The sequence below is a fragment of the Anneissia japonica genome, unplaced genomic scaffold, assembly GCF_011630105.1.
Source record: "Anneissia japonica isolate Jap-2015-1 unplaced genomic scaffold, ASM1163010v1 scaffold3040_len1308831_cov196, whole genome shotgun sequence".
Taxonomy (NCBI): Eukaryota; Metazoa; Echinodermata; class Crinoidea; order Comatulida; family Comatulidae; genus Anneissia; species Anneissia japonica.
The window spans coordinates 839,278-864,633 of record NW_022718257.1 but is presented as its reverse complement, the minus strand read 5'-3'; the positions used below and the strand labels follow the sequence as shown (position 1 = coordinate 864,633).

General features: G+C 34.1%; 1 protein-coding gene across 2 annotated transcripts; it reads right to left on the bottom strand.

The window, feature by feature from the left end:
• Positions 1–1,018: 1,018 nt before the first annotated feature.
• On the bottom strand, positions 1,019–22,185 carry LOC117110492 (mitogen-activated protein kinase kinase kinase 20-like). 2 transcript variants are annotated; one of them, XM_033253217.1, is made up of 16 exons: positions 21,997–22,185; positions 21,100–21,156; positions 20,197–20,374; positions 19,067–19,154; positions 18,030–18,128; positions 15,811–15,905; positions 13,221–13,358; positions 10,563–10,649; positions 9,674–9,803; positions 8,493–8,544; positions 7,603–7,820; positions 6,528–6,733; positions 5,294–5,392; positions 4,266–4,457; positions 3,826–4,090; positions 1,019–2,535 (listed from the first exon to the last, which is right to left on the bottom strand). In XM_033253217.1, the coding sequence occupies exons 3-16, from the start codon at positions 20,341–20,343 to the stop codon at positions 1,727–1,729; spliced, it is 2,625 nt and encodes an 874-aa protein (XP_033109108.1). In that variant the 5' UTR covers positions 20,344–20,374; positions 21,100–21,156; positions 21,997–22,185; the 3' UTR covers positions 1,019–1,726. The 2 variants fall into 2 exon arrangements, with proteins under 2 accessions (XP_033109108.1, XP_033109109.1); XM_033253218.1 differs by lacking the exon at positions 21,100–21,156.
• Between the last annotated feature and the right edge of the window lie 3,171 nt (positions 22,186–25,356).

Genomic DNA, 25,356 nt, shown 5'->3' with positions numbered 1-25,356 from the left:
TTATTTTTGGCCAGTTAGGGCACCATATGCCACAAAAAACAGCAATTTATAAAAAAAATATATATTTTTATTTATCTCTACCACACACTCTTCTCCCTGAAATCTTAAAAAATATGACATACAGTATATATTGCCTCCTTAACTATACAATTTAAGCATTTATCAACCTTATTACTACACTGTTTACATTTACCAATAAAATTTTATTTTTATTTTCTCTTCTACCTAGTTGCTTTTGGCAAAATAAGTTTGCTGTAATTGAGATAACAAAATTTTACTTAAGTATTTTTCCAACATCCATTGATGATTTTATTTTTTAAATAAGTTCGCTAAACAAGGTATCAAAAAGTCTCACCTGCGGTGAAAACAAACCAATGCGCTGAAATTCACTGCAGCTGTATTTCACTCACTTATTGAAAAGAGCATATTTTACTAAATAATTAATTTCAAATATTTATAGAATTTGGCACTTAAGATTATGATTCATTTATTTATTTATGTTATTTGGTAGCTAAAATATTATTCACTTTTCAAACTTTGAGACAAAACCAAAATTCTGAATTATATTTGGATGCTAGCAGCATAGGCTAAAATTAAATTTTATTAAAAAATTCTCAATACAACTCAATACAACTACAGAACAGATAAATTGATTGTATATAATGAAGACATATGTGGCAAAGACAAGCCAAACCAGTCACTCGTCGCAAAATCGATTTTGAGTTATTAATACAGTGTTAGAGAGTAAAACAATAGCTATAAAATGGTAAAAAAATCAATCAAATCGGACATTTCCTTATGAAGTTAAAAGCATTTAAACACACAGCTGTTTAAAGAACAATATATGAGAAATCAGCCTTCAAAATTTATGATTTCAGGCTTTTCTCATGCAGAAACTATCATCAAATCCTTAAAAAAGTGTTGTTTTAACATTGAAAAGGGGGAAAATAACAGCATAGAATGATGTATAGATATGTAAAGATTAGTTTCGTGCAATAAAATAGATTTTTAAAAGTTTGACATTCCAGCATGTTTTGGCCATTTTCTCTGAAACACGATTTGCGACGAGTGACTGGTTTGGCTTGTCTTTGCCACATATTCTTACCAGAAAAAAGTTAAGATTTTTTTTGTAGTAAAATTTGTGTCTCATTTTAAGTTAATGACTTAATTATTTCTTTAGCAATTCTATTTCATTGTTTTAGGTTATTTTAAAAATATAATTTAACACCTACTGCATTATTATCATTAATATGCAACATAATATATATCACCATTTCATTTGCAAACATATTTATGTTGGCACCTTTTGATCAATTACAAAACTTTAAAAAAAATCAATCATTGGCTTCAAATTATATCAGGTTCTCAATTAGCAAAACTTACGAGTCACAGCTGTATAATAGAAAATGATGTGAAAATATCTTGACTAAAATTTTTGAACCATGTAGCAGTTAAAGTACAATATTATGATATCTTGCATTGTATGAGCTCCATAATGACTCAGCCACTATAAAACATACAGTAAAACAAATAAATAAATAAAATAAACAAATAAATAAACAATAAATAAACAAATATATATAAAATATATATTGCATTGAACTTAGCTTTTAATACTTAAAAGCAAATAGAAATTTGGTGAAAAATAATTCATCAACACATGTGGTCCTTATCTTTATATTTATCTTATCTTAGAGTTACTCAAATACAGATCAAATATTGTTAATTACCTATTTCTACCTTGCCTCTGCCTGCTAAATTTTCCCCTGCCCCTGCTAGGCTTAGGGTTACTTGGTTTTGGCTTCCTTTCTACCACTGTCCAAGACTTATCTTCATTTGCACCATCATCACCACACTCAACCAGATTATCAATCCGAGCTACTGAAAGTGATGGCGTGTCTCCAGCATCTGATGGATTGGAGTTATTGTAACCGGATGTAAACTCTCCGTGTCTTCGTTCATTTGAATGGGTTGTAAGGCCATCACTTATTGCACGTTCATACTTACTTTCATATCTCACAGGTGAATTAAACTGTCTTCCAGAATTATACCTGCCTCTTGGATTTTTCTGATAAGCATTCTGTCCCCGGCCTCTCCTACGTTTGTCATCTAAGCTTCCATACCCGCTTTCCTGGCGAACTGACAACCACCTACGATCTGCATTATGATTTTTCCAATTACCATGATTTCTATGTGATTGGGGACTTGCTTGGTGTTGAAAAAAGACATTTGGTTTATTATACATTGAACTATGAACTTCCTCTTGGCTGAAATGTTTACTATCTTTAAATTCAGCAGTTGAAGTTTGAGGTTTTCTACAGGCATTAGCATAAGAATTTTGGCAAGATTCAGAACCTGAGGTACAAACAGATGATGATATGCTGTTGCCTGCAAAATCATTTACATCAAGACTATGATCGTCTGCTGCTGTTGAAAGGCTTGAAAATGTGTCAAGCAAAGGTTGACTCCCATCTTTCTCCAACTGAACTCTAGAGGGCTTTCGGGCTGCTATCTGTGACCACTCACCTGTGGTTGCTGAATAAGAAAAAAACAATGTTAACATTGTGTTGATAATTTCTCATATGTGACATATTATATTGACTGATGATCTAAATAACTTTAAAAATAAACTTTAATATTTGAACTTAGGTAAAGTTATTAGATTCAAAAAAGAAATTTGAACAAGATATTTTTTTGGCAAATAGATGTTTGAGTCTTTCAGTCATTTACATATATACACACTTAAACTGGCTGGTAATAGAATATGAGGCTTGCCATTCTAAAACTAGCATACTGTTTATACTGTTGAACCTGTTAGTGGCGGTTTTCATCACTGTTGGTTTTATACTGAATAAAATAAAAATAAATTAAATTTTAAAAGCCAAGCACTCACTGGCCACGACAGTCGTCAGCTGACGCGATTTATCAGCTGATGGTGATGCGTCATCTAGCACTACAAAGGAGCGGAGTTTAATTGGTTGTGCGACAGTTGTAAGACACGGTGAGTGCCGGGCATTAAATTGAGTACTGTACTGCAATTAGCGTAAGAACATGGCAGTATTGTACACTTTTGTACAGAGAAGCTGTAATACTTTTACTGATAACTTTGGCAATAGTAAGTCGATTCCAGTAACTGAAACTTATAATGGGGGAAGAATATGAATATATTAAAAAGTCAATTGATACTGGTTTTGGCTTGGTAAGCCAAATATGAGCCTACATTAGGCATACCCAACATAATATCAATAATGAACAGTCCATCAATTTGGATATAGCACAACAGAGATAAAAAAAATTCCAACTTAACATGAAGATATAGCTGTATTTCAAACTTTAGTCAGAGTATGATGGAAATCTTGGTAAATCAGATTTTCGACAGACATTATTTAGAATGAGTACCGTAAATGCTCGAATAAGCGCCGCACCAAGGGTGATTTTTTTGTTGTTAAGCACCACTCTCGAGTGTATAAATTACCCTATGTGTAATGAAACTTCGAGAAACATGGTTTTATTACAATGTATACAGTGCTAAAATGAAAAATTAACAGAATGAAGACACAAGCATTTCTTCATAAACGTTTATTTACAATGATGTAGGACCTACAGTATAATAGGCATACCAAACTACAATAATATGTGAAATAGGTACCATGGAAACGGGCATGGAAAATGCCATAACCACATTTTTTATAAGTGCTGTTCTTGAAAAAGCGTCACACTAAAGGCTCCAAAAATGTCACAAGCGCCTCAGCGCTTATTCAAGCATTTACGGTAAAAGCTGCTGTGATCATTAAAGTGAAATAAATAAGTTTAAAATTTACAAACCTTTAGCTTCGTACTTGTAGGGGTTGATGGGTGTCTTATCAACATTCCAACAGTTGGGTGTCCCCTTGCTGCCAATTTGTGAAGGCGATGGCTTTAGGCTTTGCAAAGATGGTGAGGACTTGTTAGAATCTGATATGTCCAAGGACGATAATCGACTACGAATCGGTCGAATATACAACTTCACATTCATTTCTTCAACTAGACCGCCATCTTTCATTTGAATTTTGTGAACGTATTTAGTTGATTTTGGTTTTTTTACTATGTCCTAAAGAGAAGAAAAAAACAAAAAAATAAATAAATATAATAATAAATATTCACTCCCACTCCTAGACTACCTCTTTTAAATGTAAATTCTCTACCTGCCCTCCTGGACAAATTGTAAGTTTGTTTATGCTGCTACACACAGCCTAATTTAAAATAAAAGCGTGTTGATTGCTTGCCTGATGATAAAAAACTGCACAGTCAACTTGCTGACAAGGAGAGCTTAAAGTCTGCCATTTACTCATCACATACGGAGGATTTTTTATGGTGATAAACTCTGATGACGGAAGCTTGAACGTTACTTCTTCGATACAATCTAATGCCAAATCTTCACCATCAACTTCCACATACATTTTCCATTTTGGTGCATCCTAAAAACAAATATGAAAGTGACAGTTAATATTGTTATTGCTATATTATATATTTCCACTGAAAGTACTTCTAGTTATTATACTGGTCATTAGCAGCGGTGGCTTGCGAAACTACCAACAGAGATTTCAACAAGTCTGCAGGGGATCCAAACCAAGGGGCTGCTTAGAGGCTCAATCAGGGTTCCAGAAGAAAATCCCCCTGGCATGGTTCATGGGGATAATTTTCATGTTTTAGGATGGTAAATTAATAATTTCAGACCAGTGACTACGTATTTGGACTTTTTGGTTAAAACACCTAAGATAGCTCATGTAAGTGTAGAAGAACACTTATTTCCAGTGGGTTCTTTCTGGTGGTGATTGGGCAGTACACCGGCAGACAATCCCCTACTCTTTTCCGAAGAAAGTACTGCGTTCTTTAACATGCACATGGGCCATAAATGCACACAGGACTAACGGCTTAAACATCTCATCCGAAAGACGGTGCACTATTGTAACTTGTTTTTTCCAGCCCTCCAGCTGAAACACAAGGAGAGGCAGCGATGGGAATTGAACAGAAGACCTAGAGATCTCCACGGTTCAGCGCACGCACAGTGGCTACCACCAGATTAGCCGACTGAGCTAAGCTGCTCTCTCTAACTTTGGGTCCTTTGATCATGTGATGTGCATAAAGGCTTTGGTATTAAGCGTATGTAATACCAATGTAAAATAATACATTGGTATTACATACGCTTAATACATTGGTATTAAGCGTATGTAATACCAATGTATTATTTTACATTGACGATACAGAACATAGATCTAACTCATTGAACTGCATTTGAGCAATTATTACTTACAGTTGAAGATCTGCCATGGCGAAAGTGATTACCAAATATTAATGTCAGAGTTGTTGTTGTTGTTGCTGGAACAGGTTCCTGTTTAGGTGAGGATGTGTTCTGGTGATAAACAAAACAAATAAATTAATATTTTTTTATCAAAAGCAGTCATTTCTGATTACCGTAAAACCTCGAATTGAAGCCCTGAGCTTCTTTTTCTTGTGAACTATGGATGGGCTTCTTTTCGAGGCTACTTTTGCAAAGCGAAGAGGGGGCTTCTGTTCAAAATTAATGCTCTAAATTCTGTGAATTAGTACTATAAAACAATAAATAGGGCCATTGTAACATCAATCTGTATCATGAAGTGTATTAACCGGCATTAAATCAGCTAAACTACTATATAAACCAAGCGTGTTTTAATTTACTTTGTTTCTTTACAATATATGTACAGTGTATGTACTGTACTATCTCGAAAATTAGCCAGATGCTTTATTAAAGAGAAGCCTACAGGCTTCTTTTCCAAGGCTAATTTTGCAAACTTAAGGAGGAGGCTTCAATTCAAGACGGACTTCACCTCGACATTAAGCCCATGGGACTTCAATTCAAGGTTTAACGGTAGGCTATCAGAGGTTACCAAGTGGCTTAAAAGTGCCTTTGGATACTGTTGTAAACAACAGTCTACAAACACAAATTTACACAAAGAAAATTTTTAGGAATTAAGGTACTTATTATTATTGCAGAAGTGGTTGGCACATCGATTGTGGTTTGAACTCCCAACCTTGAGGTCAGGGGTTCAAAACTCTCACTGTGCAAGTCGCTTGTGTCCTTGGGCAAGGCACTTTATCTACATTTGTCTTTCTCTACCCAGGAGTATAAATGGGTACCTGGTAGGATGTTGTGGCATCGAATGTTTTAGTTTCGTGTGCTAAAGAAGTAGCGAACGACTAGGGATACTCTCCAGGGAGCAGAGAAGTTTGCACTTTGTGCTGGTTTGCCATTGTATGTTATCCAGTGACCAGGGGTAATATTGCTCCCGCCCTTGATCATTCAATTTGGAATTGGCGCATTATAAATATTTGGGTATTATTATTAATATGTCTTAATAGTAAAACTATGAACTGTAATAAGTTACGCATGCATCAAACCTAACAAGACCAAAATGACAGTCAAACAGGGTAAAATACTACACTTGACCACGCCTCCTTATAACAAACCAGTGATACTATTATAAATTGTATGAATTTAATGAACTCACCTTTGTATTTAGAGGAGGAAAGTTTTGAAGACGGAAGTTCACATGGCCGAGTTCTTGTATTTCTTTGTCCAGTTCTTTACGATGACCGTATGAAACCACACCCATTTGCTCTAAGTCATCCGTGGAGAGTGTTAGTAAGCGTTTACCGGTGATATTATTTTCAATAAATAATTCGGCATATGATGCTAAGTCACCAGGCTGACCACCTTAAAAGATTGAACAATAATGATGAGAGATGGATTCTAGAATTTTAGAAAAAAAGGTGATTACATAGTGATTTACTGCAGTTACCGAGTTACCATAGCTCCCCCACTTAAAGGTAAAAGTAGGAGAATAACCCATAACTTGCAGCGTCATTGTGCTGAATTGCGTATGGGCGTGGTCCGTGACTACCTATCAGCCGTAATGAGGCACTTCATGGTAGCTAAATGTTCACATCATTCCACAACCACAGTGGATGAAATAAACCATAACATCGGGGTAACCCCCTACTCTTCAGAAAGATGCAATGGGTTCTTTAAAGTGCACACGAGCCAGATGTATACACTGGACCTCCATTTTAAGTCCTTATCCGAGAAGACTTGGTTCTACCAACCGAACCATGGGAGAGGAGCGGCTGGAACCAGCGCCGATGTTAATGCTGTAGCTAGCAGCGCCCCTGCCTTACAGCTCGACCACTTGCCAAAATTTCCTGGATTTGCTACAGATTATAATTCTATTGAGGCAAATAGCATAACACAAACACTTTTGCTACCAATAATAATAATCATTATATGATTACATGAACTGCCAAAAAATTGAGCGAGGTGAGTTAATTTTTTAAAGACATATAGCTGTATTACTGTCTCTTATACACATCTAGATGTGTATAAGAGACAGGAATATGAATATATTAAAGTCAATTTCCATGTTTTTGACACTGATGCTGATTTTGACACCCCTAAATAAGTTATTAATATATGGCTGTCTCTTATACACATCTAGATGTGTATAAGAGACAGGCAAAAAGCATTAAAAAAGATCACCAGTGATCATAAGTGTGTTATAGTAGTTTTGTAATACATTATTAGAGTACCTTTATTCCCAAGTTGTTTAATCCACAGACAAACTTCCTGGTCACTCCAGTTATTCACATCGTTGTCTGCATCAGGGCCAAAAGGCATCACTTGATGCTCAACTAACTCCTTCTCCCAGGCCTTCAAATGCAGTTCTTTCTCCTTTAACTCCTTCTCTTTGTCGGTCAGACTGCGTTCCATTGATTTTAACCTCTGCAGTGTTTCTTCTATTTCCAATCTTTATTACAAAATCAACCACTGAAACTTGTTTAATTATAAATGCATTTCAACTCAATTATTTATATCATATTCCATCTAAATAAATTATTGAAATCAATCTCATCTCTGGTTATTGGTAAGGGAAAGTAGTGTCAAGCATTGGTTCATGGCACTTATGGATAGGAGCAGCTTTGCTCAATCGGCTAAACTGGTGGTAGCCACTGGGTGCACGCTTTTGGTGCCCGGTTCAATTCCCAACGTTGCTCTCCTTGTATTTCAGCTAGAGGACTGAAATGCAAGTTATGATTGTGCACCATCTTTTGGATGAGACGTTTAAGCCGTTGGTCCCGTGTGCATTATGGCCCATGTGCATGTTAAAGAATGCAGTACACTCTTTGGAAAAGAGTATGGGATTGTCTCCCGGTTTACTGCCCAATCACAATCAGAAGGACCCCACTGGAAGTAAGCCTTTATCGGACTTTCGTGAGTTATCCTTAGTGTTTACACCGAATACATTCATCCATCCATACACGACACTTTATATCAGCATTCACATGTATATAATCGAAGATTACGGCATATTTTTGCGCTAAATTTTAGGAATTTTGGAACAGTTTTATTAAAATAAGAATCAAATGCACAATATAATAAAGTTACTACTCTAGGAATATACATTTCTAATGATTCTTACCGCCATTCATTCTTTTTGTCCAGAAATTTCTTAGTTTCTGTTAGTAAATGACCTGCAAAAAAAAAAAAAAAAAAAATTGAAGTGGAGGTATAATGAATCGTGCTTGCTTTCCAATCTAAGATTCAAAGGTTCAAATACCAGTATTTTTCGTCGAGGAAAATCACTACTTCCCAAAATCAAAATTAAACTACATATAAGTCAATTTATTATATTTATTCAAGGCTGCATGTGGTAATGTTAACATTCACTAAAATTTAATCCTACTAGTTACCCAGCTAAACTCCTGGGTGAAAAGAAACATGAATAAAATGCCTTCTCCAGGAATGCAAACAACTGGCTAGACTAAGATTACAGTACACCTTTATGAGTGTTTAATTGTTTGTAAGATTAATATCTGCTGTGCTTTATGTCTTACTGTCTAAAGCTGGGCAGAACCTGCACTAACGATCGTTAGCTGAAGTGTTTCTATGGGGAATAGGTAATAGTATCTAATAATAGTGATGTTGATAAAAATAATAATATTTATAATAATAATGATGTTCGACTTAATTTAGCACATACTAGATGCATACTACTTAGACGAGTGGTTAGCTTATCTGAGTGGAATGTACCCAGTCACCGAGTCAAAAAGTCAATTGCAAACACGCGTCTCAGTTAAACTTCCTGAGCCATTCAAGCGTTTAATACTCAAGGGATGACGTCACAGATTAGCTACCTCAATCGCTGACTTCTCATGGTTCAGTTACTTTTACCATTTCTCGCAGTAAAACAAACAGACTCAAAAAAGTGCGGACAGCATTAAGATTTAGTCATTGGAATGTTATCCACAGTCTCTGTAAAATCTTAATTTTATTGTAAGTCCTGTGTGATTGTGGCTTTAAACAAAGGGTATAAAACTGCAAGAGGTCCGACTGCCGGGGATGTTTGGAACGCAAAAAATATTTCCACGAAAGGGCATGCCCTTTAAAAAATTTGAGCAACGCGTACGAGTTTTTAAATTTCTAAAGGGCGCCCCCCCTATTTCGTGGCTGTTCTTTTAGCTTTCCATTGCCTGCATACCTGGCTGCATACAAAATCAGGGCAGTCGGACCTCTTGCAGTTTTATACTCTTTGCTTTAAACTAGGCTTAAAAACTAATCCTATTAAAATAAGCATGACTGGCTGTTGATATGGTTTCTCACCATCATTCAACATTGCATCCAAGATCTTCAATATCTCATATGAGTTTGGTCTTTCCTTAGGCTCAGTAAGCCAACAGCTCTTCATTAAGTTGGCAAAGAGTGTTGGACATGTAGTTGGAATTGTCAGCCTCTATAAACACAAACATAGTATAACAAAGAGTCAATTATAAATCATATATTTTATGATTTTAGATTTATGGTTTTAAAGATAGATTTTCTGTTATACGGTCGTCTGAGTATTTAAACACATAAAAATGTTATTTATAATACTAAGAACTTGCTGAATGTTGACACATAATGTGTGTTAATGTTTTCTGATTGAATATGAATTTGAATTCTTGTATATACTTTCTGTATCAATTTTTTTTTATCTACTTTTGAATGTTAGATTTTAGGGGGTTGGATAATCACTAGATAGTTGATTTAATTCAGCTTTTTGATCACTCCTCTACCCCTTAATAGTTCGGGGTTTTTTGTATTATTCTTTGTTGTGTTCCAAAGAAGAAATAAATGAAACGAAATGAAAATAAACACACTGATTAAAATACTTTTTTATGAAAAAATTTAAAATATAGTGATATGATAGAGAACAAACAAAATATAGTATGATGGAAATTAGATTGTTTTTTCTCTGTGTGAAACATGTTAGGGACAACCCATGAATGTCAAAAGCCATATTTCCATTGGGTTCTTTTGGTGGTGAATTAGGAAGTACATCTCAATACACTCCCCAGCTGCAGTGTAGCGATTTTATGTAAACTCGGCTTTATAACGGCGAGTCATTTATAAACACATATGAAAACATTTAATGTTTAAAATCTTTCATAAACATGGTAATGATTATAATTAAAATGATGTAAAGTAGATACAAGGCAGAAAGAATTATTACCTCATTCTTATCAACAACAACCCAGGCCACCTGGATTCCACCAAGACCTTTAAATGGGACTTCTCGTGTCAGTAGCTCCCACAGAACCTACCCATTGCAAGAAAAAAAACACATTTTAAATAATTCTAAAACTTTGAATGAAGGTGATAATGTTTTGATTCCATATTCATGTGATAATGTTTTGTTTTAACCTTTTAGTGGTTTTTATCGCTGTTGGTTTCAAACTGAATAAAATAAAAAAAATAAATAATTATTCAGGTGAACCAATGTTTATCCTATAGGCTGCGGCCTGTCAACCATCTTTGAATACAAAACCCCTTGTTTCGTACGGCCTGGCACCGATCATCTGTAAAATGTAATATTAAAACTGAGAATAAAGCACTTTAAAAGCTGCAGTGCATAAAGGTTGTTGGAAGCACACTGGTATTGTACTACCAAAGTTAAGGTGCAGCCCTCAGTGTTAAATCAAAAATTCACTTCGGCAGTCAAGCCAATTTTTATGCCCACCCCTGTAATAAACATATGAAACAAGAGTATATCACATGTTTATGAAGTCTACATCCAAGTTAAGGAAGAAACATTCCAGGCTCGCAATAAACAGAACAGAAATATACTCTCTCTTTTAGCTACAGCGAAAATATTTTTGAGTGTGCCGCATAAAAATATGTTTTGCTTGCCCAGATTATATTGATTTTTCTTTTTGTTTGATAGTTTGGAAAATATCATCAAATCAATGACTTATATGGAGATATTATAGTGAACTGGAGAAACGACAGAAAAGTCAGTCTTTTGATGATCATTCCGACCGTGCTAAGAATCTGTGGTCACGCGTATCAATTTTGTATAAACATGCAGTGCGAGCGACACTCGGTAAAGGAAGACGCGTGGCTTCCTCGGAGGGTTTGTGCTGTAAAGCACATTTGATGTTGAATAATGTTGGTTCTGCAATGCCAGTAACTATACCAAATTGACTGGAAAATTGAGATTTTAAAATTTTTTTAGCTTAGCTAATTCTCCAAAAGATAGCCCAAACATTTGAGATTTTTTGAGAAACTAGGCCAAGGCCCCTGCATGTGTACGGCCTGTTTAGGTATGCACGAGCGTGTTCGATCCGCAAAATTCTCCATAGAATACTAATTTTATTTTGACTTGCTGATATAGATATATCAAATATCTTTTATTTTCAACTCGGCGAATCAAAATGAACACCTACTATAAGACATTATGTGATTTTATACTGAAGTTTTTTATGCTACAGATGCTGTTTATTGCTTACTAATTTAAACTAAAACAGAATTTTATAATGAACAATCAAGATAACATGTATACAATGTTTAATTTCATTTTGATATACTGCTACATTATTTATAAATTTGTTCATCGATCATTAAATCTACATTTGAAACAAACTTCTGAATTCTGTATTTGCCTCAACAATCATTCCATTCTTTAGGTAAAGGTTTGTATCAGACAATATAGTGTTGGTTGTTCTGGTTTATAAGAGCATTGTGTCTGTTACCACTATGACGAGCAGCTGAAACACAAATCAGCATTTAACATTATTTCTATTATTTAAATGAAAGAAATAAATAATTATTTATACTGAATTTAAAAATAATACACCATTCCATATGTACATGAAGAAGTTATTATCATTTTATTAGGCCCGGTTGGGGTACCTATCAACTATACATAACTAAACTCCATACATCAACCCTCTCTCCCCTACCCCCACCACCTCATCAGAGGCCTACTAGTACCGCTAGAATGAGGGAAATAGGCCTACACCTAGTATAGCTAGCCCAGCCGCCGTTATTAAATTAGGTGACGTCATTGCGAAATCGGCAAAATTAATGGTTTTTTGAAGGAAAATAACAAAAATAGGCACAATTAGGCACAGATCACATCGACAAATTAATGTAAAACAATATCTATTCTGTCAAACAAGACAGGTCCCATTTGTAGGAATGAACAGAAAATCCAATAAATATCGTTTTTAACAAAGGATATTCTCTAGAAACAATAAAACATACTTTTACTTTGATCAAACATAAAATTTAACTGAATAATCGGATTTTAATGCAGTTTTCAATATCATTTTCAACAGTAAATTGTGCTTGATATCATTATTTTTGTTAATAAGAAATGCTTAAACTGAGACACTGCACATGCTGTAAAAAGATCTACACTTTTGTCTGTATTTCCCCCAATAGCCAGGTCCTGTTGATGCCCCCAACAAATCTAGTTCTCCGCATGCTCAGCGGTCGGAATGATCGAACATCAATAGACCGTGATATCGTGTCAGATCTCTTAGCAGTAATTGCCTTATCAGAAGATAAGCAACAGTGTTGTTTTTCGAGTTCATTATAATATCTCTGTGATTAACCAGTATGGCAGCAGCAAAAAAATCTCAACAAAATAATAAATATTTCAAAACCAGTATCCAACAATAATTTTTTTTTTTTAATTTAGGAGAATTTTGATATTTATTTTATTCACTCACTCAAAAAAAAACAAAAAAAAAACCCAGAAATGCATTTAAAACCAAACAGAAGTTAAATAATGTGTGCACTTATCCCAATTTTAAAAATCGTCATAGCATACCGCTGTTCGCAAGTTATCCTATAAATAAGAAAACAATACAAATAAAAAACATACCACACCATAGGAGAATGTATCACAAGATTCAGATACTGGAAGGCTCTGGATAACCTCTGGAGCCATCCAAGGATAGGTTCCTGCCAGTGACATCATTGTGGTATTGCCAATTACTCTAGATGCTCCAAAGTCACAAAGCTGCGTGATTACAAATGAATAAAAATGACAGTGAACATGTAGAATGTACAATTGCTTTTTTCCTGATATCCAGTGAGGTTGCACCCCAAAATTAACCTTTCAAATTTAATTCAAAAATAAAATATTGATAATCCATTACTGAAGAAAACTGTGGGTTAAAGGTTAAAAAAATTAAAAACATCAATATAAAATACAGTAAACATTTGAGTTATACTGTAGCTGGTGAATGAGATACAGATTTTTGAATATTTAAAAATTGGGGGTAAAGGTTGAAAAGTGGTGGTTACACCCCTATTTTTCCCAGTTTCTAAATATTCAAAGATCTGTATCTCATTATGTTATATAAACCGTTCCCAAGTTTTTTGTCAAATCCCTGCTGAGTCTTTCAAAAATCAGACTTACAACATATCAAAACATTTTTTACCCTCAGGAAAACATGGTTTTTTAAAGTTGAGACTCTATGGATGGCATTAAGTTTGTTACGATAGATGGCCTTTGTGCCATTTATGCTTAACCCTTTCACTGCTGGGCCTTTTTAGGAAGAAGGTTATTTTGAAATAAATGCCAAAAAAATTACTAAAAGAGGTTAATTTGAAATTGTTTTTGTGTATTGGGGTGGCAAAGAGGTTGGCCTACAGGAAAAAATTGGAATTTAAGTGGTTATGTGACCTTGGGGACGGCCATATTGGAAATATCCTTTTTCATAAATTTGTTCAAAAAGATAGAAATTCTTAAGGGATGCTGTTTTTTTTTTCACTGGATAATGTTGAAGATACATAAAATGAATAAAAACAAACAATAGTTTGAATTATTTTTATCGTTCTATTCAAAAACAAACAAAAATCCATGTTTGTCATCAGAATTGTGAAAAAAAAATTTTTTTTGCAACAATTAAGTCATTACTCCATATAATTCAGTAGAAATCACCTCTAGTTCATAGAAACAACTATAGAGGGCGCCTGCAGTACAGAAAGAATTTTAAAAAGAATTATTTTCATGCCCTTGGTAGTACCAGGGGTATGCAGCGAAAAGGGTTAAAGTTGCTATTATTGATATTAATATTAGTATATAATATGATTATTACTGGGGCCGGAGATAAAGAGGACTAGTGACCTTGTTTTTAATATATGCTACGAGGATTGTATTTTGAGTAGAATAGGAGCTGCACAAGTCAAATGATAAAAAATGTTTCAAAACGATTAAATAATCTATTTGAAACACGAGCTACTGCCTGCTTAATCTTTATCTTTTTGAGTTGCATAACAAAGCCCAAAAGTCATGCAATTTAAAATGAGACACAGAGAGAAGCAATTTAGTTTCAACTACAATTTATAGACATTTCACTTTGAAAATCGTTCAATTGATTATCACCCAATATAAATTTCTACACCAAGTAAATACTGCTGATGTCTGTTAATACACCAAAAAAAATAATTTCCTCATTTCAAGTTTCGATTGAAATTTTAAACCTTAAATAGACAATGTCAAACCAATTCAAAAATTAAATTATATTTCAAAAGTACACTAGTTAATTACAGACAGCATTTATTCATTTGGATTTTACTAGAGCGTGACAACAAATGATGATTACTTAATAAATTTAATTGTCTGCAAGATTCATATGCACTGCACGTTTTCTCAAAAACTAATGATGGAATTTATCATCTAATAACAAGGTTTACAACAAAAATTAATATTATTGATCATACTGAATAAATATTGTATTACGTTTATATCATAACAATGAAGTTAGCTAGAGCTTGTGAAAGCTTGTGTTTCAAATAAACTTCTCAGTGTAAAAAGTGCTACATTGTATGCTGCACATTTAATCTTGAAGTCTTGCCATTTTGTAACATTTATTTATACAGTATTTTGAATTTTACCTATATATATGTAAACCTTTACATGCTTTTGTTTTACTTGATTTTTTCTTTGTTCTTTATTCATATCTAAGTTACATGTAGAGTAGTTCAGTTGTATTTCTGCAGTATGTGAGTTATGTAAGATAATATGATACACAGTCTTGGCCTGAACTTAACTGTCCATATTAATCTTTTTTATATTTGTATATTAAATAAATTATTGACTATGGTTTAAGATATAATACCATACTTTTAATAATTATTTCAATGGAGATTATAATGAAATATACAGTATGTGTTTGTTATAACTTCATAATATTCATAATATTACTAATATATTCATTTTACATAAAAGAGCAAGCAAGATTTTAAAAACTTTAACCAACTTTGATCATTTTTTTTAAATTCTTGTGGTTTCTGTCATTTTACTCAGTTTTGAGAGTACAAAGAACTTAATATCATTCAAATGTAACCTCTTTGCCCTTGGCATAAGATATCAACAATAGCTATTTCCTTTACTGTGTTGAAGGTAACCTGTGAAATACAAACGTCAACTTCCTGTTTTAATAATAATTCTTGGCACATCCTACCTTCAGTATTTTATCACTGTTAATGACACAGTTACGAGATTTCAGATCACGATGAATAACTTTCACTGGTGCCTCAGCGTGTAAGTAGTTCATACCTTAAAAAAGATATTAAACCTCCATTAAAAAAACAATAATATTGGTCGTTAAAGTCATAAGAATATAACATACTAAAATTAAAATAGCATATATTATACCCCAAATTTGTTTTCCTGGAGCATGACTGAAAACAGGGCCGGTAATATATGCATATGTCCCACAAAAACAGACATGTTTACATACATTTATCATCTTAGCAACAATATCTATAAGAGGGAGGGCTTAGAATGGTTCATATCCTACTCCTCTTCCTATGTATACACAGTTTTCTTAATAATGAGCCTTGAAGCAAATTTCTTTTATAAAAGAATGAGAAGAGAATACACATAGCAAACAATCTAGTAAAACGCACTAAGTACTCTTATGTAGAATTAGCAAAACAAATGTATTTAAACATGTTCGCTGCCAGAGACAAGTATACTCATCCCATTGGGTGTTGATGAGGGCGCTAGGGACAACCATACTCATCAAAATCGGGGTAACATTCTAGTATTTATCACTTCTTTGTTATACATTGCAGAAGCACAGGCTTAACGGCTGGTAGTGCGGAGAAGATACACCTAGACAATAACATACAGATAACGTGTATGTTTGTTGTGTTATGTTACCAGCAGTACACTTGACTGCACAAGTGGGGGCACCCTCTGAACATATACCGACTATTGGAAAAAGCAGGGGAGATAACTAGCACTTGGCAGAGGCAATAAAAAGTGCTGTCCCAGTGCCGACGACGAGTTTACACGTCCCCTAATATTTTCCAACCAATTTATTACACACACCATTTTTTTGATATTTGACTAGATAAAATTTCAAAAAAGTATGTTTGTAAACATATTTTGGCACACAGGAAGGAACAAAAAAGAAGGTCTGGCAGTCAACGTGTTAAAACTTGATTCAGTTATGGAAAAGCTCCATATATATCAAATTATTATTTTATTGTTCTTGTTTTTGAATTTTAATTGATATTGAATAAAATAAGATTGCTATAGTTATTCATTTATTAACTGTTATTGTATACATTATCATTATTCATGTTATATCATTATTACTACTATTATCTAGTAATTAAAAGTAAAAAATTATTTCAAATTTATTGAATTATAATTTTTATATACTGAATACAGATTGTTTAGATTGAGAGCCTTTATCAAGTCTTCTCAAAAGATAGTGAATAAATAATAAATAAATATTGTTAATGACACCCACGCTATGTCATCGTCATAATCACCATCATCATGTGGACCCCAAACTCTTAATATTACAAAAATTTTTCTCATTGAATTAATGCTGTGGCTGAAATTTTTTTAAACTTTATGGTAAGACTAGCTATCTATTCCCTCTTTTATAAAAGAAATTTGATTTAAGGGGGTGTGGGCAGCCAGCCCAGGTCCCCTAAATTGTTAAAAATTATAAAAAAAAAAAAAAGGGGAAAAAAAAAAAATTATAATCAAATTTAAGTTGAAAGTGCCATTTCCGGCCATCTAGGGGTAAATAAACATAAATTTTCTCCATGGTGGGGCTGTTTTCTAAAACCAATAATTTCTTCACTGCCACCTCTTGGTCCTTTGAAATCCATTTCGCTCGGTATACACAGCCAAAAGTACCACCCCCGCATCGTTCGTAAAACTCAACATCATCAAACGCTATGTGTACAAATGAAGCCATATCCAACTATTGGTCACAGGCTCTAGTCAAACTAAACAGAATAACAGTACATCAGACTCACAGAATGATCAATATATTATTGAATATATAGGCCTAATGCATATGATTTGTGTTTCAACCACACAAGTAGTATCCTGTCTCTTATACACATCTAGATGTGTATAAGAGAGAGATCTATTCCCTCTTTTATAAAAGAAATTTGATTTAAGGGGGTGTGGGCAGCCAGCCCAGGTCCCCTAAATTGTTAAAAATTATAAAAAAAAAAAAAAGGTGAGAAAAAAAAAATTATAATCAAATTTAAGTTGAAAGTGCCATTTCCGGCCATCTAGGGGTAAATAAACATAAATTTTCTCCATGGTGGGGCTGAGGTAGTATAGACCCTCCATCTGTGAAAGTCCCTCAATGGGCCACTTCTATTTTAAATTCCTAGATCCACCACTGCCCTCAACTCCACTTACCTAAAGCCATATGTCGTGACCATGTTAAAATCTGAGTGAAATCCAATGTATTGCACGGGTTTGATAAATAGTCATAAAGGGAACCCTCTTCAGCATATTCTGTGAAAAAAAAAACAATGAAAATTGCCAAACTGATATAACATATTATTTGAATAAACACTCCGATTTGAATAAACGCCCCCTCTAAATCCTCATTTGGAATATACGCATTATTATTTTACCTACAACAATGTCCTATCTGTGAGATGGAAATATTTTTTACTATAATTTTGTTGTCCCTTTAATTCCTCTCTTATTACATATTAATATATTTTAAAACATTCTCCTGTAATCGAGTAGTGAGACAATCTTAATTTCTTGATCATATTAAACAGAAACCTGTGCACTGAAAAATGAATTTGGTCCTCATCAAAAGAATAATATTAAAGAAATGCAATGAATAAGAAGGAATTGAATACAGGTCTCCCTCCAATTAAATAAGACTACTATTGGGACCATGGTTTTTCTGATCTTATTAGTCTTCAATTAGAGCAGATATTATTATCATTACGATAAAGATGGGCATTTATTTGGGACTGCTGAAAGTTGGTCTTTAAATGGAGAGGTCTTCAATTAGAGGGAAGCATGTAATTGACAATTCAGTTATGTTAATGTTGACCATACAATTTTAACATCATGCCACAATAAGTAATCAATGTATTATTTTGACTTGCAGCTCGTTTGCAGAACACTATGTTTGTGATTTAATCTATAAAAATCAACACACTACGCTGGGCGGTAATAACAATGTATACCAACACACTGAATACTGAATGCTTATTATAATGTACTAGACCAATAAACGGACCTGATGCAGGTTTAATTATTAATATCACTTAACTGGCATACCACCTTCTAAATTTACATTACTACTATGTAAAATAATACTATGCTAAATAATTTACACTAAAAGGCACTGAGTAGTAAACGAATGCACAGGTCTACAACAAGTTCTTGTATAAATATAAGCTAAGACTAAGTTACAAAAATTAATTTACCTGTTACGATACAGAAATTGGGTGATTGAATAACTGCTCCATAAAACTTGACAATATTCCTATGGCTCAAACAACTTAAAACCTGAGCCTAAAAAAGGCAATATAAAAAAAAGATTTATATGTTAAACAATTTTCATTTGTTGTAGATAATAAATGATAGATATCAACAGTTAATTAATTAATAATTGTAATAATAATTGCATTATTTAGTATTCAGTTTTTATTCATTCATTCAATTCTTATATATTCAATCAAATCATTAATTCCTTCCTTCATTTATCCAATTATTTCACTCTTTCATCCATTCGCTCATTTCTTTATTCAATCATATCTTCATTCACTGATTTATTCATTCATTCAAACGATTCATTCCTTCATTAATTCACTCATTATTTATTCTTTATTTTTTATAAAAGAAGAAATAAATTCTAAGCATTGTAGGTAACACATAATTGATAACAATAGTAATTGAATTCATTCTAATTCCTGAAAATAACAAAAATGTAACACAAAAACAAATACAAACATTTACTTGACATGAGTACTGGATAAAAATAAAGTAACTAATGCATAATTTATGCTTACTTCAGTTCAGGCCCTTTTTTGTAATGATAAATTAATAAAATTAATTAAACAAATTAATAATTATATACAATATTAATAATAATCTAAAAACTAAAATAAAATCAACAGTAAATGCTAACTATTTTATTTATTTGAAAGTATAAGCAACAATTACAGTACTTTATCAAAAATACATTACTTACTTTTAACTCAAAAAAAAAAATAAATAAAAAATAAATAAAAAACTGTTTAATATTGATCCATTACTGTTTGGTTTTTTTTTTTAGCCCAGCTCCATTATAATTTTTAAAAAAAATACTTTCACAAAACAAAATAGATATAGTAGGTTGCACTGAAAGCATGACCACTGTGGAATTTAAGGGTTGGTGTTTTTTTTTCTTTTCTTTTGTGATATTCAGTATTCATTATGGTTTTTAGTACTGTATCCCTTATTCTCTTCCCTAGACACAGGCTATTTAATCAGTAAAATGACTAATTATGAAGGTGCACTCCAACCCAAGACTTAATACATCCAGTGTTACAAACTGACCACTGAGTACATTTACCTCCTTTTCTAAAACCAATAATTTCTTCACTGCCACCTCTTGGTCCTTTGAAATCCATTTCGCTCGGTATACACAGCCAAAAGTACCACCCCCGCATCGTTCGTAAAACTCAACATCATCAAACGCTATGTGTACAAATGAAGCCATATCCAACTATTGGTCACAGGCTCTAGTCAAACTAAACAGAATAACAGTACATCAGACTCACAGAATGATCAATATATTATTGAATATATAGGCCTAATGCATATGATTTGTGTTTCAACCACACAAGTAGTATCTACACTTCTAGTAAATCTATTGTCAACTTATCAACCAACAATTAATATTCAATTTAATAGTACTGTATTTCTATATTGCTCTAGCACAGTAGACTGTAGCCTAAGCCTATGCCTGAGACTATGGCATTGGTATAGTAGGAAGTTATCCTGAAATAGCCCGGCAGAGCAGTTGGCAAAGCACTGAGCTGCCAGAGGCTAAGCCTCAGTTGTTGATTTTATTTTTACAGTAGAACTCCTATTAAAGGGGAAATATATTTTAAAACTACGGCCAACCCCTACAGTATTAAGGGGACACTCTCTGAGTGGGCCAAATGGTCAATTAACCCTATTAAGGGGACACTTTTTTTTTCATTGTATTACAGTAGATTAACAAACTGCAATCTCAAAATAAGAAAAATCAAATTCAACCTTATATTTTGACACCTTTTGAGCAATAATCCAAAATTTAATTATATAATTTGTCACTGTAACTATGCTATATCCATTCAATAGAAAGTTCAATATTTAAAAAAAAAAAAAAATTTTTTTGAATACGACGCCCCGTTATGGAGTTATGATTTTTTAAATAACATAATGTCAGAAAATCAGCCCAAAAGCTTTCTTATTTCTGTTGGTTACGCACCGCTGATTCGCAATGTTTGTCATCACCTCAAGATGTCTACTGATTCGTGAAAAAGGCCTATAAAAGTTGAATAAAAAACATTTTGTAACAATCATGGTAACTCTTTGCTACTACTGTACCCATAACGAGGTAGCAAATGAAAACACTATAATTAATTACAGTGGTAGGCCTGTTATTTGGTATAATCAGGGAAGAGTACGCAAGTTAACTCTGATAAATAAAGCAATAATATGATAAATAGGCCTACTAGGCTTTCTCATGTCCAAGAAAATGCTTGCAGTAGGTAGGGGCCTAAGAACGATTTAAAAATGGGCCGTTGGAGGTTCATGATTAAATCATTGTACCCTTCCGATTTGTTGGTGGAAACATAAAACGAGTGAAATCTCACACCAAATTTATTTTCTTGTTTACATATTACATTCAGGCTGATTTTTTTTTTTTTTCCATAAAAATTTATGTGGTGAAACCCCTCAATCCTATCTTATATCACATAAAATAACGCAAAATTTGAACCCTGTCTGGGGGCCCTTGTTGGTCCACTGGCCCCACGTCTAATTGCTAGCTGCGCTTGCAATTTGCCATGAAGGTAAGGGCAACAGTTATAGCCCTAGGCCACCAGGCCTGGTTTGGTTAGACTGCTTTACGCCTACAATAGCCTAGTCGTACTAGGCCTTAGGCCTATAGTTACTGTAGTGCTAGGCCTGCCTAGCTAGTAGGCCTAGTCTAGTATAACAGACAGATGTAGGCCTACTGTAGGCCTAGCAGAGTAGTAGTAGTAAAGTGGGCTAGCCGGTAGGCCTAGTACACTAGGCCTAGCCTAGGTCTAGGTAGGTTAAGAAGTCTAGGCCTTAGATATCATATATATTATTAGTGTTTTATTTTTTACCAGGATATTACCTCTCTAACTTGCAAGCATTTCCGAATGTAATAATGTTCGTGTTATAATTTATATAGGCCTAGGCCAAGGCCTACACACACACACGGTCCAAAAAAAATGTTTGTTTACCACGCGCACAACAAACCGGGGGAGGCAGGACAAGCCAAATCCCGGGGATAAGTTCTCAGAGCCGTAGATAGATATCTACGGCCGGCTCTGTAAGTTCTTAGTTATTAGCGCCCTCTAGGACTACTACTTTTTTTTTTAAACAAATACCGCAGTAGTAAAACCTAGAATTGAAACCCTGGGCTTATTTTTATTGCGAACTTTGGATGGGCTTCTTCTCGAGATGGGCTTCTTTTCAAGATGTGCTTCTTTTCGAGGATACCTTTTCAAAGTAAAGACGTGCTTCTTTTCAAAATAAATGCCGTAAATTTTGTGAATTTATCCTATTAAACATTAAAATAAGGCCCCAATCTGTATCATGGAGTGGATTTAACTGGCATTAAATCACCTACGTTATGTAAACCAAGCTTGTTTTTTATAATTTATTTTGCTTTTTGAAATTCATGTACAATGTATGTAGGCCTATTGTACTATCTCGAAAAGAAGCCTATGCTATCTTGAAAAGAAGCCAATGGGCTTTATTTCGAGGCCAATTTTGCAAAAGAGGGAGCTTCAATTCGAGATGGGCTTCATCTTAAGATTAGCCCACCATGGGCTTCAGTTGATCTTTACTACTATCTGTAACCACTTCCTCTCCAGTTATAAGGTAATGAACAGATTTACAGTTGAAAAACAAATATTAATCTAAATAGACCACCTAATCATCGCCAGCAACACAGATAATTTATAGTAGCCACTATCATTAATAATACGCAAACGAATATTCTTTTAACATTTTTTCATAACTTTTTTGTTTTCATGACCTCGGGCCTTTCCATAGGAAACATCGCCCCTACCACTGTGAGGGACATTGGCACATGTCGGATACATCGGCCATACTGTACGTCAGTGACATCGCACTCACCCCCTTCCTCCTTAAGTTTGAAACATCAAACCCCTGTCGAGCAAATACCAGCACCATGTCTGTGGATTCGGCCAAAACATAGATCCGCTTTATCTAAGGTAGGGCCTAATGGTTAATCCATCTTGGTAAACAGGTTTGTACCCGGTAGTCTGGCCACAAAAAGTTATACAGTATACATACGTTTTTTTTTTGTTTTTTTTTTGTTTTTTTTTTGTCGTGGTAGTGTAAGCAAAGTGAAGGGCGGCAACAGGGTCTTAGTTAAAATTGATATATTTATTATAATATTATGCTTATAGGGCAAATCTGATAACCGATTTAACTCATTTTTTTTAATAGCCGAATTGTTTATAAAGTTTTATTTAGAGAAAATAAGTCAAAAAGAATCATAACTGCTATAAGCCGCTACTTATACTAACACGTGAATTTTATGCTGAATAGGCCTACTGCTTTTGATTAGCTTTTGGCAAATGGGATTCATGGTTTTTGAGTCGACAACTGAACATTCGCCAAACTGAGTTTCGGCAAAGTAGACTCGGCAATCGGACACTCGGCAAACTGGGTTTTGACAATCTGGCTTAGATCCTTTCCAACACACTAGAATCTTATTCTTGTGAATCATTAACGGGGCGTTGTCCTTAGATTCCGCAGATCTCTATGAACATCCTAGCTCCTACACCCCACCCACCTCAAAGATTTGTATCCTAGAGCCACCACTCTGCTCTATCAGATCATTATTCTAACACCCCTTCATATATTTTAATGGGTCATGTGAATCGGCTCTTCTCTGACCCACTTCAAAAAAGCATGTTGTACTTTCACTTTATGGAGAATCTAGACCACACCAGTCCCAGCATGATTGATGGGCTGGATGATTACGGTACCTAGATGACCGGAGATGACACTTTCCAAATGTAATTTGGATATCATTTTCCTTTTTTTAATTGTTTTAATAATTCATGTTACATGATGAGGGCGGTGACCGGCTGGCTGGGTGCCCTTGAATCGGCCAATGAACCCCTCAGGGGTATGGCGAAACTGCTGAAACAATTTCATTTAGGAATTTAAAAAGGCTTATTTTAATTGCATCCAGAGCTACATTATCGGTAGAACTTACAAAAAAGGGGTAGGGGAAAATCACTGTCTAGTGGCTAGCGCCACTCCATTACAAATCCTCCTTTTAAGCAAACCAAACCAACCAACCTTGCAATTATATTACCAGAATGATGAAATTTACCATTTACAAATTTACCATTTACAGTACATGCCATATTTCATTCATTTGCACTCCCCTCCCTCATTTCCTATTGGGGTTTATTGGAAACATTTTCATCCCCCCACCCCACTCTCTAAAATTGAGCCTTGATCCCACTCCTGCCCTTATCACAACAAGCATATGCACAATATACTCTATGAACCAAGTCGACGCATGAAGCTTTGGGAGTGCATGGAGTTGGTTTTGGTCGTAAGAAATTTAACCAAAGACCTTGGGATTGGAAGGAAAACAACTTAACCTGCTCATACAACACAAACGTTTTTGACAGACACTAATACAAGATATGGTGTCTACATATTAAAAAATATTTGATGAATGGTTCAGATTTTAAATATTTTTTCGATGAAGATGAAGAGAAATGTAAGAAAGAAATTTAGTATTTAAGTACTTTGTATAGACGTTGGTACCGGGTAATGTAAAAGTTGTCCGAAATAGACTAGTAATGATAATCCGCGTGTGTTCATATCATATTCATAATCATATCGTCGTCATCGTCATCATCATCATCATCTTAATTTTTCACATCCTAATACATAATAATGATGTGTGATAATGCAATAATAGACAGAAGCACACCTTTATTTAGAAAAAAAATCGTCTTAAATCGTCTCAAGATTTCATCCGTGTTATAAATATCAATATATATTGACCACTGCAAATACATATACACAAATATAGGCCTAAACACACACACACACATAGGCCTATACATACATACATATATAGGCCTATATATATATATATATATATACATACATATACATGTATATATACTCTCATCTTCAAGACTGATTTATGAACATTATGTACAGGTTGACATAATAACATAGTGTTTATAAATCAGTCATGCTGAAGATGACCCGAGGACAGGTTGAAAAATTCATGTTGAAATAAATTGTGTTCTAAAAGTCTACTTCGCTTCATGTGTGTGTGCGTGTGGGTGTGTGTGTGTGTGGGGGGGGGGGGTGTGTATAATCAAAGAAGCTGCATAGGCAGAGTGACATAATATAAAATCAAAAACAACATGGTTGTGATCTGCCTCAGTAGAAGTTTATTTGATACGACATGTTTCGGGAA

Coding starts and splice junctions, on each gene's coding strand:
- LOC117110492 (XM_033253217.1), bottom strand. CDS start 20,343: ATGGCTTCATTTGTACACATAGCGTTTGATGATGTTGAGTTTTACGAA. Junction 6,734..7,602: donor TAAACAACTTGGGAATAAAG/GTACTCTAATAA, acceptor CAATCTTTTAAG/GTGGTCAGCCTGGTGACTTA. Junction 2,536..3,825: donor CTACAAGTACGAAGCTAAAG/GTTTGTAAATTT, acceptor TTTCTTATTCAG/CAACCACAGGTGAGTGGTCA.